Source organism: Falco punctatus, assembly GCF_963210335.1.
Source record: "Falco punctatus genome assembly, chromosome: 13".
Taxonomy (NCBI): Eukaryota; Metazoa; Chordata; class Aves; order Falconiformes; family Falconidae; genus Falco; species Falco punctatus.
In genome coordinates, this window is record NC_137593.1 from 19,832,486 (window position 1) to 19,848,559 (window position 16,074).

A 16,074-nucleotide genomic window follows, 5' to 3' on the forward strand; every position below is an offset into this window, starting at 1 on the left:
TCTCAAGTACTCTGGTTTAAGCACAGAGGAATTTGGCTGAGGTCCAGCAGAACTGTTCAGGCTCCAAAATAAATAACCTATGTAATATATAAATTTAATTAATAGGTATTAACACCTCTTCTACTCAATAATTTTCAAAAATTACAATAGGCATCTATTGCAGCTAAATATCTTTGAAATAAGAGGTGATTATTAGGCCACAGCAAAAGTCCATTTAGTTTGTTTTCCCATTTCCAGCAGCAGTCAAAAGCCAATAACTGTTAATCTCTTTTATCTATCTGTAAGGAAATTAATTCCTACTTTAGAGATGCTGGTTTGGGAATAAGTAAGTTGAGAATTGTGAGTCACTCAGATGCAATAATAATGCGAAATTACACTGACTTAACAACTGGACCCAGAAGTGTCAAACTGCGTAGGGAGAAGCTTATGGCATCTGCTCTCGAAACAAAGCTGAATATTAGTAAGATATTTTCAAGTGATATTCCTTTTACCTGCCTGGTAGAATTGAAAAGGTATTTCATTCCAACTAATGCACTGGCAGAGCTCTTGCTCTAGGGAAGGAGCAATGGATGCCAGCACCAAATCATCAGATTAAAATGTTGAATAAAACACATGCTAGAGTTATGAGTTCTGAGCAACTTGGTAGATAAATTCCTCTCTTGAGGGCTTGATTTCTAAAGGGGTACAGTTTTCCCCTTCTGTCAGCATCAGTGGGTGCTCTACACCTTTCAGGATGAAGAGTTGTTACCAGCTCTGACTGGCTGTTGCCACTGGAAGAAAGGTGCCAGTGAAAGGTGGCCCTGACTGGGTGGGTGAAAAACCCTCCGTGCTGGCTCTGCTTCCTTATTTTATTTTATTTTTTTACCCCCTGGTGAAATGCCTTGAAAGACAGTCTAGCAGTGTCAGCACCCTGTGGTCTATTGAAAAAAAAATAAATCATAGCACTGATTTTAAGCAGAAATTCCTCTTGATTCACATTAAGCTGAAATCAACAAAGAGTTGTGTTTAAAACTGGGATTTTGTAGGGGAGCAGTGTTGTGCTCTTACTGCTAGGGGAATTAAACTTTTTGTGAATGCATTGTTCAACCAAGATATATTTTGGCAGCAAAGGTTGTCAGCTGGTAGTGGTGTATAAATAGTTTATTTTCTACTAAGTTTTTTTTTATATTTATGTTAATGTACATTTTGATAACTTTTATTTTTCTTCTCTTCTTCAGTATGTGTTCAGGACCAAATCATTTGAAGAAAGGACTGTTCATGAGGAGCTGGCCAAGAATATGACTGGTCTTCTGAAGTTAAATGACCAAGTAACAGTGAAACAGGTTTTAAAGGTGAATGATAGCTTGAACTTAGCACATTTGTAGTTTTATTGGTTTTCTGCCTGAAACTCACTTCTCGCCTCTCCTCTTCGGCATCCTGCCCTGCTTCAGTAGACAGACTCACCAGAGTTGCTACAGTTGCTCAGCGTAACATGTTTCTCAGAATGCAGTGGTTCGCATAATAAAATTCCTCCTTTCTGTTACAGCTCAGCCTGAGTCTGAAACCTAATTCTTACACAATATGATGTGAGCGATTACTTTTAGGATACATTGTTTTAATTTTTATTTTGGAAGATGCAGGGAAGATGTTAATCTGTAAGTAGGACATCTATATCTGATTTCAGCTGCTGCCTTTGCTTGACAGTGACCGAAATGAGAATGATTGATGTTCCCTGAGGTTTCTCATATCCAGCCAAGTCTAAGAAATTCATACATGTGCAGGCCCCATCACTGAGCCTGTCAGTTATGGGCATAAGAGCTAGCCAGTCCAGCTCAGGAGTTCCCGGTGGCAAAAAAAACGTTTAAAACTGTTTAGAGTGAACCAGTTCAAATTTTCATGTGCTGAGCCACTGGAGTAGCAAAAATTGGCTGAAAGCAGAAAAGCTAGCTTGCAGGAAACAGGCCATGCAAGGGTACCTAAAAGTGTGTTTGGGGGGTGGGGGTTGCTATTTGTAAGCTTTTTGAGTGTGTTTGTTTCATGTATCTTCTCAGATACGTGAGGATGCATTTGTATCTGTTCACTATTGCCAATGGTATTTGAAGAACCCCTCTATTTATCTTCCAAAGGAGTCCAATCTTACTCCAGACCAAATTACGCATCCACTGGAACTAACTAAGCAGTTTATTCTCAGCCTCTGTTCCCTGAGGTTCTCTGCATCAAGCATTGCTGCCAGTTACCTGCAAACAGTGAAGAGAGAGCTCAGCAAGAACAGCAGGATTGTAGGAGCGCCGTTTGCAGGCTCCATGCTGCACAGAGCCACAGTGACAAAGTGCCTGAGATGGCACTCAAGGACATAATCCAGTGTTACTCAAATACATGGCACTTAAGATCTTTGATTTATTTGTCACGTAGAGTTTACCATTGTGCATTACTGAGAAATGCAATTGGTCTACAAGGCATGGTAATGAATCATAAAGTATTTGTCAGATAATAATTTTTTCCTTATGTCTTTTTTCCTTCTTTTGAACAGCATTCCTGGTTCTTCTTTGCAATTATCTTAAAATCAATGGCACAGCACTTGGTTGATACGAACAAAACAAAGGTAAGTATATAAGTGATCTCAACAGAGTAGGCAATCTGTCTCTTAGGGAAAATACAGTGTGGAATCCTGGGAAATACACATACTTGGACTTTTCTTCTTGACCAGTCAAAAAAAGAAATGCTGTTATACTTTGTACAATATTGGGTTTACCCACAAAAACTTTGTATACCTGCTAGGCTCAAACTGATCCTTGCTTGTACAGGTGGGCCAAAAATACAGGTGCGTCAACTTTGTTGATGGGTGGGTTAGAATGGAATGAGAATTCTCTAATTTCTGCTGGTTACTCAACAAGTGATTATGCCGGGCAGCAAATAAATGATTTAGCAACTCAGCTTTGAGCAAACCTTACATAGCTGGAGATCAGTGCTTTGACCTCTTTTCTGTCTGATTATCAAAGATGCTCTTGGTATACTTGTGCTGGAATCCAAGGATAAGATTTCCCACTTTCCTGTGGACCAGATTGTTCCTTTTAGGGTTTATACTCAGAATAGATTAATGGAACTCTAGGAATATTTTTCTTCTGTGTTGAATGACCTGTGTTTTATTGTTTTTTATTCTTGGCCTGAATGTATTTTCAGGTTTAATGTGCAACGTTGTACACTCTCAAGTGATGATCTGTTCCCTGTTTAGGTTTCTCGAATTCAGAGGTTTCCAGAATCATTTCAAACTGAGCTGGATACACTTGTAATGGTCTTAGCAGACCATGTTGTTTGGAAGTATAAAGATGCTCTTGAAGAAACCAGAAATGCAAACTACAGCACTGCCAAATTTCTGAAGGTGAGACGCTCTGTCATTACAGCATATGCACTTATTTTCCCCATACTTAATGCAAACTTGAGACTATTCTAGTCCAGTCAAAGGGAATAAAAACAATTCTGAGTGAATGATGGCTCAATTTCCAAGTTTAGCATTGACCTATAGTTTAGTTTTTCTATGCCCTTGGGTCTTTAAGAATGCAAAAGCTTTATCTGTCTGCCTTAAAGCAATTATGTCAAAGAGCCCAAGTCTTAAAATTTTGCCGATTCTTACATTACATTCAAATAGGTGAAACGTTTGGTAAGGAATGAAACTGTAGTTACAGTTGAGCTTTGATTTTTTTATTTAAATACTATTGCTCTGAATGACAGTGAGTGGATTAATATTTCCTAATCACAACCAGTGTGCGCAGCTTTTACAAACCAGAATAAGCAAACTGCAAGTATTACGTGAAATACTGTAACCTACATTTTTAACTCTTCGATGCCCTTTCACTTCCCAAACATAAGAAAGTACATGTGTGGTTTGGAAAAGTCACTAAAAGGGGTTATATTTTATGGTTTTGTCCTGATATTTCTCAATCATTTTTTATTTTCCCAGCATTGAATTAGCTGTGAAGCATTGGAATACTGTCATTCAGTAGGTTGTGTGGCCAGATACTTAATCTAGATTTAAACTGGATGCACACACACACATCTTTCCATTAATGGAATGATGTACATTAATGATGTACGGAATATTGTATATAGTACATGCTGAAACGCAGGCTCAAGTCTTTTATGACAAGTTGAAGTACAGCATTAGGAGAGAGCAGTATTCCAGCAATGAAATGTTCCTGTGAGGTTATAAGGAAAACAACCCCAAAATGATGGTGGATTTTTCTCCATTCATACGTAGGAGAAACAAATGATAAACTTGCTGTCTGCTGTGTTGGCCTCTGTTGCTGATACCATATGGAAGCCCTAGTTGCTGTTGACACACTGATGTGAAGCTGTATCTATCCATAGTGTTACATCATTTGGAAGATGATGCTGGTTTGAGACAGGAGCATAGGTGGAGGGGCTTAGTCAGTAGTTGTGCAGTGTTGCACCTGGGGAGGTGTTGCAGATTTGCATGCTGGTTTTGTGTGTTTCTCAGCTAAACTGGGAAGACAGTAACGCTGCATTATATGATCTGGCATATGGCTGTGTTTTAATTTCTCTTTGAATCTAGTCTGCCAGAAAGAATTACGTGGGTTAGAGATAATACGGCTTTCTGCGGGCTGGCATTGCAGCAGCCTTGTTTGAATGCTATGTGGCAGAAGGCTCAGGGCTTCACTAGTTTTGCAGAGTTCAGGAACACCAGAGAAGGAGGGCATTCCAGATTGTTTTCCCTATCTTGTGGGCTCTCTGCAAGGGAAAAATGTCAGCAATTGTATCACCAAGGCCCTCAAAAACCTTTACACCTTCTGGCTATTTAGTCTATCTGGCTAGAAGCAAGAGCGGTGTTGTCATCATAACGTAATGTAGTGGCATATTTATTTCAGGAAGATAATGTAGCTCATAGATAGCGAGTATTGTGACTGGATTGATTCCTCAAGAGTCATTGCTCTGTCACTGAAGGAGATATTCCAGTCAGCTGGCATCACGTACCACCTCTGGTGACTGAGTGTTGCAGTACATGAATGACTTCCATCAGATAAGCTTTCTCCTAGTATACAGTACACACTGATAGTTATTTCAGACTGTAGACACAGTGAAAATGGAAAGTTTGTTCAGCTTATTACTACTTAAAACAAATTAAAAAATCAAGCCAGATTCACCAGTTCTCTGGTTTTCATTGCCCTGCTATAAGACTAACTTCACCTGCACAAATAATTCAAGTTTATAGATGATGTGAGACAAACAGCCAGGTAAGTGAGGCCATGTACTGCTTCTTGGCTGCAAAATAATTCTTTTTTTCCCCCTTTTCTTAGCGCTGCTTTACATTTATGGATCGTGGATTTGTGTTCAAGATGGTCAACAATTATATAAGTATGTTTGGAACAGGAGATAGCAAGGTATAGTTTTGATTTTTTTTGTTGTTGTTTGGTTTTGTTTTTTTCTGGAGTGACTTGCTAACAGAATATTTACGTTGCAACTATTTAGGATCTGTTCCATGGCTTCACCGTGCTCAGAACTAGAGTCAGTGAAAGTATTTACTGTAAATATGTGTTAAAACCTCTTGGGTTTGAGCCACCTACCCTCTTTTCTGGGAGTAAATAGCCACGTCCAAACTATTGCTTAGTGAGCCCTGCAGGGGCAGACTCTGCAAAGACTCAGCAAAAGGCTGAGTTTAAGCTGTGATTCTTTGGAGAGTAAGTACATTTGTGGTTTGGTCTATAAATATCAGCAGCAATTGACAATAATTTTCTTTGAGGAGATTGAAAAGTAAAGACATATGAACAAGTTACAATTGTGTAAACTCCAATTGAGAGCGTAACATCTCGGTTACTTTAAATGAATGGTATGCTCTTATGTCATTGAAGATGCAAGAAAACCAATCTTCTCCAAATTAGTTTGTGCTTGCTATGAGGAAAATTCCCTGCAGCCTGGATTTCTTCTGTAATAGTCAGTGATATAGTTTGAACAATAAATTTCAAACTGCAAGAGGTCCTCAGATTATTCAGCTTCACTCCTTTACTCTTCATTCATCAGGGTGAGTCAGAGGCTTTATCTTTTCCATAGCTGGGTTTCTAAGCTGTCATATGGGAGCGTATAAGACGATATATAACAGAATGTATTCAAGATATGCACTCTGAATGACTCATCTTTCCCAAAACAGCTTACAAAACTATTAACTTTTATAAATTTTTAATGGTGATCTGGGCATTTGTAGGTGATGAGTGAGATTACTCCAGGTCTGGTTTGCTTTTTACTAAAACCAACTTCATGCTGCACTTGCATCTTTCACCTAATCTCTGGAACAGATGTAGAATGGAGCCTCTTGGTATCAATGTTATAGCCTGAAGTCTATAAGTCTGTAAATATTATTATGCAATCTGAAAATTGTTTCCACATTTCAAACTTCCCTAAATACATCCAACCACAGGAACAGATGTTTAATTAAAGTCAGTTAATGGCCAGTGGAAAAGCCCGAGATTAGTCAGTGTGCAGAGCAGAATTTAGCAATGTGTGTGGAAGCGGAGCTGAGACAGATGTACCACTGGAACAGTCTTTGCAGCACTTGAAAACAATAACCACAAAATTAAATTGGAGATTTCTGACCTCGAGGAAAGAGAGGTCTTGCATTGTTTTCATTTTCTTCAGACGCCTAAGCAAGAGTCAGTCATGTAAATGTGCTGCAGAATGTATTTCTGTGCATCTTTTGCTGCTTTAACTGGATTGTTTATGTATCAAAAAGACAATCCTGCAATCTAACCTCTCTCTTCAGAGAATTTAAAGCATATATTGCTGCTTGAATAAACAGTTTGTGGGTATAGCAGTCTATAACATTGCAGTTTGAATTTACTGCAATCGTGAATGAAGGACCATAATTTCTGTTCCACAGAAATATCCCTTGTGGTATTCCATATTTTGACATTTAAACATTGTTTTGAGAAATACTTACTCAACAGTTGAAATGCCTCATTAGAATTCAGTTCATTGTTGTATTCCCTCAAAATGTCACAGTTCCTCTTGGGAAACGCATTTCAGGTGCTTCATTTATTTGCCATTAGACCCTGAATTGCATGTCCAGCTGTATTGCTGATGAGGTACTGCAATGCAATAAAACATTTCAGGGAAAAATTCCCCACCATCCACTGCTCAGTAGATTCTGAAAAGTGTATGTTCCAGGTATCCTAGCCCAATGGTGGCAGCAGAAATGCTACAATTTAATTTTAGGGATTGACAGACTTAAACACAGGGCAAATAAGGCCTTTACAAGTGCTTTCTAATGCTAGGGCCAATGTTTGACCTAGATCGATGCAGTGTCGTATCAGTAGTCCTGAATGACTGCTTTCTGCCGCTGAGCAGAGTGAGCTGAGAAGACAGAAATAAAAATTTATTACTGGATGTCGTGTATTATCTTTATATCTCAGTGGCACATCAATATAGTGGAAATTTTAGATTTGTGAAATAGTTGCAAGGCTCCACAAAAGATACAAATAGATTATTGTGGGAGATATTGAGGAAATAATACCAAAATTATATAATACTTAAATCCCTCAGAGCTGGAACTCAGTGGCATCAAGAGAGGAAGTTTTCACCACTATCAATAGGTTTTGAATCTGCCCTGTGTGGATGAAGCTTTGTATTTGGCTGACCAAAAAAAGAGAAAAGAAAAAAGAAAACAAAAACACACACACAAAAAAAGGCAGGCATAATAATTATGACAGTCCCAAAGTTGTGTGGTCTGGAGAAGATGCTTCACTATAATTGTATGCTGTAGTATATACCATCAAAAGACCCAGCGTAGCTTTAAATATACCTTAAATATTTAGCTTGGATCAAGCTTGTATTTATCAGTCCATCTTCAATGAAAAATCATAGTTCAGGAATCCAAAAAGCTTGTTTGACTGTGTCAAGTTCATTTGCTAACAGAGACGAAACCCAAATGTTTATTATTTGTGCAGTTTGGCATCATTGTTGGGTGTGATTACGAATTCTGAGGCAGAGCTGAAGCAGTAGTGCAGCTTTTACCATTTTCCCTGATTTAATGTGAACTGAACCATTGCCTCTTCTGGTTTTCAGACTTTACATCAGTTCAAATTTGACTTTCTCCAAGAAGTTTGTCACCATGAGCACTTTATCCCTCTGTGCCTGCCCATACGATCTTCCAACATTCCTGGTAAGGCACCACCCCGAAAGGGTTTCTTACAGTGGTGAATTATTGAGAGGTTCAAAGAGCAGATAATAATTAACCCTCTGAACTATCGTGTCTGCACATCAGGCACAGAAGCCCTGAATGGCTTTTCAGGTGTGGTACTTCAGCAGTGAGATAAAAATAACATCATTTCAGTACGCCTATAAATAAATGTGCCCCCTGACAGCCCAGTTAGGCGGCGGGAGGTGACTGTTCTGCTGGAAGTGTTGAGGTGAGCAAACTGGATTCTTTGTGAGGACTAATTGCTAAAGCTGCAGTAGCCTTGGGAGGTGGCGAGCTGGGGAAAGGGGTTGGACAGGTACAGCAGGAAGGAGCAGAAGCTGGGGCAGTGATAAAGGAGTTGTGAAACTGCTGTTGGGGAATAGGCTTGCCCGCTGCTGCGGGGTGTATGACTTGTCCGTGTGACAGCTGCTCCTTTGTGGAGATGATCTGAACCACACATGCAGCAGGAGTTTGGAAACATCTGTGTCCCAGATAACAGGCCATTGGTACTTTTGCTTCCAGGCTGTCTCTAGAACTGGCAGGCAGGTCCCTTGCAATAGCCCTTTTCTCCCAAGTGCATTTATTTTCTTGGCCTCTGACAAGCCTGAACGTTAATGGTCACCCCATACTGCAGTGTTTTACCTGGAGCAGTGAGGCAAGAGAGACCCGTTTCTGAATCTGTTAGTTATACCTCCTGAGCTGCTTCTCAGGGCAGGGGATATTGTGTGTAACCCACGTTTTGCTGAGAAGAAAGAACAGGTTTTGCCTGTGCCCTGCCACAGGAGTAAATCCACCCTGCCCAACCCCAAAACCCGCAGCCACCACATGTTCCATCTGGTGCACCGAAATCTGTTATTTCGAACCTGACTTCATGGCCAATGCCCAGTACTGGGTGCTTTTCCTCTTGGTTTCAAAGGTGCTGGGATTTCAGCCCTGGGCACAATTCCCAGTTCTGACAGTTTTCTGTGTACTCTGGGGAGTTCACTTGGGATGTGGTCCTTTAAGTTGCTGAGAGTGGGAAGGTAACTTTCAGTGGAAAGCAGAATCGCCTCTCAAATTGTGGGTCCTCATTTTTGCTGCAGTTTTCAGCACCAAAAAGTGAGTTCAGTTCTGACACTCATGTCTTTCTTTAACAGTAGAAGCTGTTTAATTCAAATTTGAGTCAAATTGGAAAAAAGTTACAAAGCAAATACATTTTTTTTACACTTAAGTTAAAAAATGCCTGATTTTTTACCTATTTTTGTTTTATATTTATGAAAAATGAAGATCCTGTGACGCCTTCAGAATCAACACAGGAATATCGAACATCAGGTATGAATAAGATGACCACATAAGAAGCAAGCAGAGTTGTGCATCAAGAGCTTTAAGATTTACTTTGACTGCTGCCACCGAATTGTGGCAAATTTAGGCAAAAATTATTTGCCATTTTCAAAAGTGGAATTAGTCTTGATCGCTAGTTTAGAACTTTTCTAGCTAGAATATGGGAACAAAAATTTGGACTCTGTGCTTTGAAGAAGTGGATAGTCTTAGTATGTGCAAAACATTTGAGATTCTCATATGGGAATGTGTATATAAATTGTCTTTTATTAAATTGTAAAAACTGCATGATTTTGAGAAATAATATTATTAGACTAATTCACTCTAGCAAGTGAGGCAGCAGAGTGGGGCAGTCAGGTCAGGAAATCAAGGTTTAACAGTGGCTTAAATCAATAAAAGCTATTGAAAATTTGGAAAATGGGAGGTGGGGTTATGCAACCCTTAAGTTAATTTAAGCATTCTTGTCCATTCTGTTCCAAGATATTCCAGAGTACACATTGACCAATGAGTTTTGCCGCAAACATTTTCTAATTGGAGTCCTGCTGCGGGAGGTTGGTTTTGCCTTGCAAGAAGACCAGGATATTAGGCACTTAGCTTTGGCTGTGCTTAAAAACTTAATGGCAAAGCATTCATTTGATGATCGATATGCAGAGCCGGTAAAGAAATTGTTTGTCTATTCTTTTTCATTTGCTTGTTCATACAGTAGCTTAAACATATATGAAAATATCTTAGCCACTAGTGTATACTTAATTAGTTTCTTCAAGATTATGTTGTATTTTTTATTTTTTAGGCAAAACAGGCACAAATAGCAAACCTGTACATGCCACTCTATGGAATGCTTTTGGACAATATGCCAAGGATTTACATGAAGGATATGTTCCTTTTTAATATCAATACTTCCAATCAGGTAATTCACATGATTTTTCAGAACACTGAAGGGAATCAAATGGAGGTCTGATCTAGTCAGTCTGGTAGGAAGAGGTCTGAGTTTATGCTGGTCACAAATTAGCTAAGAAAATACTGTTCTGAAAATGCTGATTTGTGTTCACCTGCAATATTTAATTTGGAAACTCTCAGTTTGCAGAGCACCTGCAGGGCCCTGGGTGTCTGTACAGGCAGGGTACTGACTGTGAATCTGGAACAGACCCAGGGCACTGGTTGTCTTTGGGCTGGAAACTCAAAGTTAGAGGTTTGCAGCCCCAGCCAGTCTGTCCGGTACCTCTGCCCTGGTGCTGTGGGCTGGGGGCTGAGGACCTTGTTCCCCAGGCAGGTCCCTTGGTGAGTAGCTGGGAGATGTTGTTAAAAAAAAGCAAAATTTCCATTGCCACAGATTCTTTGGAGAGTTACATCATGAACCCACGAGCAGTGTCACTGGTACAACAGAGGGACCATGAACTCTACCAGGAGACCAAGTAGCTAAAGGAGTGAGGGCATAAGAACATCATAAAACGTCTTCACCACCACAGAAAATGGTTGTATAAACTGCACATGTGGAGGAGCATGTTTATTTCTCAAAAGATTAGATGTGTTCTAATCGTAGCCCTGCTTTAAAAACTGGAAACAGATTTTTGCAGGGGCGTTGTGTTTCAGTCCCTCTAGCAAATGATTCTGTTCCATGTGATGGTTGCTAACGGCAGTTAATGCTCCTTTCCCAATGCTGTGCTAGGGTTCAAGAAGCAAACACGGTTAAACTTGATCTGTCCTTTACAACTTCAGTTATGAGAGGTTTTCATATTGCAGGTAACTATTTGGCATATTATGGCAAGCCTTGATCTTTTAAGGCCATCATGTCTGAACAACTGAAAATAGCTTTTCAAGCTCAGTGTCTGACAAAAGCCTGTTGGGTGTGTTGTCATTGTGAAAGTTATGAATTATATAATTTACTGGAGTTTGTTCTGTTTGTTTCGAAATACAGGGATCTAGGGATGACTTGAGCACAGCTGGAGGATTTCAGAGCCAGACAGCAATGAAACATGCTAACTCTGTGGACACATCGTTTTCCAAAGATGTTCTGAACTCTATAGCAGGTATAAATGACAGGTTGAACATGCACACAGGTAGATTTCTGTGTATCTCAATCCATCATGCTTTCTGCTTAGTGTTCATGGAGGATATCATTAACCCATTTTATACAATATTCAGGGAAACATGGTGTGCAATGTTTCTCTTCCCTTTGGGTATTTTTGGATTGATTTTTATTTATCTTGTGAAGCCAGTTGTCTTCCACAGCTTCACTTACTCTCCTGCTTTGGAACGATGCCAATATTCAGGCTCTTACAAATCCCTGTGCCTGAATTCATTCTTGTAGCCTCTGCCTGACTTAAGAATAGTTCCAAGGTTTCTGGTGAAAACTCCTGAAGTCTCTTGGGGGCTAGTAGTTTTAGTTTTTTCCAAACTTAATAAAAGGATAGAAACACACATTACTTTGGTCACTTCCTCCAAAACCCATTTCAAAATCTGGGGAAGTGCATGGGCACCTTTCCACTGATTTTTATGGCTTTAGGTCAGGCCTTACAGTATGCAACAGGCCATTTTAATGCCATGAATAATGGCAACTAAATCATTTTACTTCAACTTGTTGCATGTTTTCAGTACTAAACATACCCATCAATAGCTTTGCTATTGGAATTTCAAAGCACTGGTGTCAATCCAGCACGTGACGCTTTTTAAGTTTTCCATTTTCCTTGTTAGTTTTTGTATCCATAAATGTTTTAGTTTAGCATGTTTGCTATGATTTTTGTTTACAGCCTTTTCATCAATAGCTATCTCTGCAGCAAACCATGCTGACTCCAGAGCTTCCTTAGCAAGTCTTGAATCTAACCCAAGTACCAATGAAAAAAACAGTGAGAGAACTGACACGTGTGAAAAGGTACATGTGCAAATGTTGAAAACAATTACCAGAGGTGGAAACCTGTCACTATACTTAACAAGGCCCTTTGCTGTCAATTCAACAGATCATGAGACCGTTGTCTTTGATTGGATCAACTCTTCGTTTTGACAAGTTAGATCAAGCTGAAACTAGAAGCCTTCTTATGTGTTTCCTTCACATTATGAAAACCATTTCAGAAGGTAAAGAAATGTGTACTCGCTACCTAATTTATGTTGTTGTAAAATATTGTGAACGCTGGATCCAAACAAATGCTAAATGTGAACAATTATCAATGTATTTCACAGGCTTTGGGTCAAGTTTTAATTCCCTGTAACAGATACATAATGTATTTTTATATCTCCCTTTAGATGCACTGATTTCCTACTGGTTGCGAGCACCATTCTCAGAAATAACAGACTTTTTCAGCATTCTAGAGTAAGTTCACTTGGCATTTGGTTGATTTTATGTTATATGTTGATGTTTTAAAGTGACTGCTGCAAATAATTTCTTTTGGGGTTTGTCCACCTAGTGGACTAGGCTGAGATAGCTCTTGTATCTTAGATTATTTTGCCTTGATCTTCTGAAGTCATAATGAAATATTACCATATCCTCCAATACGTTGGCCATTTCCATGAGCAAGGGGCATAAATCTTTAGATGTTTCTCCTAAAAGACATTTTCACAGTAGTTTTCCCATTTGGGATTGAGATTCTATTCTTCCCTTGAGAAAAGAGAAGTATTTAGCTCCCCAAAACTTTCAAACCATACGAAAAGCCGTGTAATGCAGGATTGCCTGCTTTTGGCATCTCTAAGGTAGTTTGCTCAATCCAGTCTGTGTCTGCAGAATCCACGCAGGTAGCTGTTTTCAGAATTTGCTCATTATCTCGTAAGTGAAATGAAAGTTATTTAACTTCAAATGGTGAAGAAGCAATGCTTTTGCAACCAAGTCTTTGTCACTGACTTTGCCTCCTCACCAAGCAGGAATCTTCAACCATGGAGAAAAGGAACAAGGATATGGAAAGTAGTGCCACCTCTTGTGTATCCATGTGCTGGGAACTGCTGCATTCTGTTCTGTTTGCTTTCTAGGAGATGCATATCATAGAATAATTTAGGTTGGAAAAGACCTTTAAGATCATCAAGTCCGAACGTTAACCCAGGACTTCCAAGTCCACCACTATGGTGGTGGACTGTACTACAGGTCTCTTTGAGGCACAAAGATTCAGTGTTTTTTCATTATTAGGAAGCCATTGGTAGACATAAAATGTGTTGTTTTATCTTTCAGGGTCTGTCTGCAAAATTTCAGATATCTAGGAAAACGCAATATTGTAAGGTAATTCTCTAGTCATAGACTGTACGTTAACAGTATTTGAATAATACTGCATTACATTAAGCTTAAATTAGGTTAATAGTATATCGGTGTTCTGAAAACATCAGTCTGACATACTGCAGTCAATGTATGCTTCTTTTTTTCTTTCATGCAAACAATGTTATCATGATGTTCTGGACATCTGGGTATATACCTGATGTACAAGATGTGATGATATAACCACTATTGCATTTATAACCCAAAATACTTGGCCATTCTCAAACATAATTCTGTGTATATGCCAAACAAAGGAACTTGGACACTGTGTTTTCCATCCATATGATGGAAAGCATAATTTTGATGGGCACAGATAAATGTTCCACAGTAATAAAGAAAAAAATAATCATCTGTCTCTACCCACTCTCTGAAAAAGTATGAGATTGTGTTCCAGCTGTAAAATGTGAAATGTACGCTTTGTCCCAGTTGATGTTTCATTTTTAATTTGTTACCACTGTGAACTTGTCTATTTGTCATACTGTGGGAAAACAAAAGGTCACCTGATGAACCAGTTCATGCTCCGTGGCAGGTTTTGTCAGGCCTGTATTTATTGTTCAGAGACAGGCAAAATCAGCATCACATTCCATAACAGATTAACAGTTATTTTTCTCTAACAGGAAAATTGCTGCTGCTTTTAAGTTTGTTCAGGCCACCCAGAATAATGGAACCCTGAAAGGTTCGAGCTCTTCTGGCCAGGCATCGGGTCTGCTCTCGCAATGGTAATGACACATTGTATTATTAACTCCTATAAAACCACAATCTTTGTTGTCACCTCCAGCCCCTGTGCACTGTCACAGTGGTGCTGAAAAGAGATTGACACAACATAGCGCAGTTCAGAGCCCCAAAGCCAGAAATCGTGGAAGAATGGAGCCCTTTTACTTCAACTTGAGTTATAAGCTGTTTAAAATATGTTCAGAAGAATTCTTAGTTACTGTCAATATTGTTAAGTATTGCAGAAACAGTAGCTGTTGTTTTCAGATCAGATCACTGCTGAATGATAAGCCACTGTTTTCTCCAACCTGAAGGAATCCATAGGTCCACAACCTTACGCTTTCGTGGAATTACTGCTTTAGGGGTAAATATCTATGAATTCACTTAGAGTATCAGGGATTTGTTTCTCCCCAATAACGTGGGCTTGTGGAGGGGGAAGTATCTAGCAACACAGAGTCAAACTTAAGAATAGATTTGCTTGACAACCATCTTTTTACTTCCATGCTGCTAAGCGTAGTGTAGTCCTTCACTGTTCTGACCATGTTGCCAGTTAGAGAATCTTTCTTTCCTAGTCTTTTTATTTTTTTCCTCAGTCTTCCTAGTCTAAACATTGCAAGATCTAATCATTTTTATCAACTTTGTGGTAATAAGCTGCAGGTGCAGCGCACATTTAATAGTATTTTTGATCCTGTTAGGGAAAGTGGGATCCTTTTCATGTTAATAATGTAAAACCCTAGAGAGAAAGCAAACTTTTGACTTTGTGCAGCCTGTGGTTCTATCTAAGAGCATGGTGTGGAAGTCCCCCTTCCTCATGAGCTTGGGTCATTGATTTTTATCATTTGCATGTAGCTAGAATATGCTCACCGTTATAAGCATGTATCTTGGAATGGAACAAAGGGGAGAAAAAAAGGTGCTTTCTCTACCATACTTCTTCCTTTGCTCTTCTACTGTGCAGTTGTGAAGAAACAGCACTGATTTCATTACAGCAGCTGGAACTGGCAAGCGGCCTTTAGGAGACTGTAGTTTTGTTGCATGTTTGCAGATGAACCAACATGGTAGCAATCCAGAAAATAAAATCACATTTCTGTTGTCTCCAGGGCCTTCACACTTTATCTCCTCACAAATCAACATTTGTTTTCGAAATGGCTATTTGCTTGGCCTGTTTTAGTGCAGAGCATTTTTTGATGATGAATTGGGAGTTGAAGTGTTGCCAGTAATCAGCTCTAACTTGCACTTTTACATTTATGTATTTCAGTTTGTTGAAATGTTCATATGAAACCAGACTTTCCCTCCAACACCCACCCACCCCCCCCCAAAAAAAAAAAAACAACACACCAAAAAAAAACCCCTTGAGATCAAATGTCCACGTTTCAAATCCATTAATTTGCCAGGCTGTTCACTCAAATCCTTCCCCTGTGACCGCTAATGAAAGACTTTATCACATTGATTGGCAGAAGTCTGGCCATCAATTCCTTACCTGTGTTGGGAACTTTTTCTTTTTAAAAACTGAAATGTTAATTTTCTAAATTATTTTTGTAAAAATAACCAATGTAAAACAGGGTATAGCTAGATGCAGGAAGTAATTATGTCCTAGAATATTTTTAAATTATGCAAATTTAGGAGGCTATGTTTTTTTTTAAATAAATTACAT

The 16,074-nt window shown here is 39.1% G+C and overlaps 2 protein-coding genes across 2 annotated transcripts in view; both read left to right on the plus strand.

Moving 5' to 3' along the window:
- DOCK10 (dedicator of cytokinesis 10) overlaps positions 1–16,074 on the plus strand; it is a 159,664-nt gene that overhangs the window by 121,076 nt on the left and 22,514 nt on the right. The window contains exons 26-39 of the mRNA XM_080408973.1: positions 1,218–1,331; positions 2,510–2,581; positions 3,212–3,358; positions 5,292–5,375; positions 8,050–8,146; positions 9,431–9,475; positions 9,962–10,137; positions 10,272–10,388; positions 11,397–11,508; positions 12,229–12,350; positions 12,436–12,550; positions 12,719–12,785; positions 13,632–13,679; positions 14,330–14,431. Coding sequence (XP_080265099.1) covers positions 1,218–1,331; positions 2,510–2,581; positions 3,212–3,358; positions 5,292–5,375; positions 8,050–8,146; positions 9,431–9,475; positions 9,962–10,137; positions 10,272–10,388; positions 11,397–11,508; positions 12,229–12,350; positions 12,436–12,550; positions 12,719–12,785; positions 13,632–13,679; positions 14,330–14,431 — 1,418 coding nt within the window. The remainder of the gene's footprint in view (positions 1–1,217; positions 1,332–2,509; positions 2,582–3,211; positions 3,359–5,291; positions 5,376–8,049; positions 8,147–9,430; positions 9,476–9,961; positions 10,138–10,271; positions 10,389–11,396; positions 11,509–12,228; positions 12,351–12,435; positions 12,551–12,718; positions 12,786–13,631; positions 13,680–14,329; positions 14,432–16,074) is intronic.
- CCDC195 (coiled-coil domain containing 195) overlaps positions 15,621–16,074 on the plus strand; it is a 42,516-nt gene continuing 42,062 nt past the window's right edge. Inside the window, exon 1 of the mRNA XM_080409963.1 lies at positions 15,621–15,636. The gene's annotated coding sequence lies outside the window, so the exon portion shown is untranslated. The remainder of the gene's footprint in view (positions 15,637–16,074) is intronic.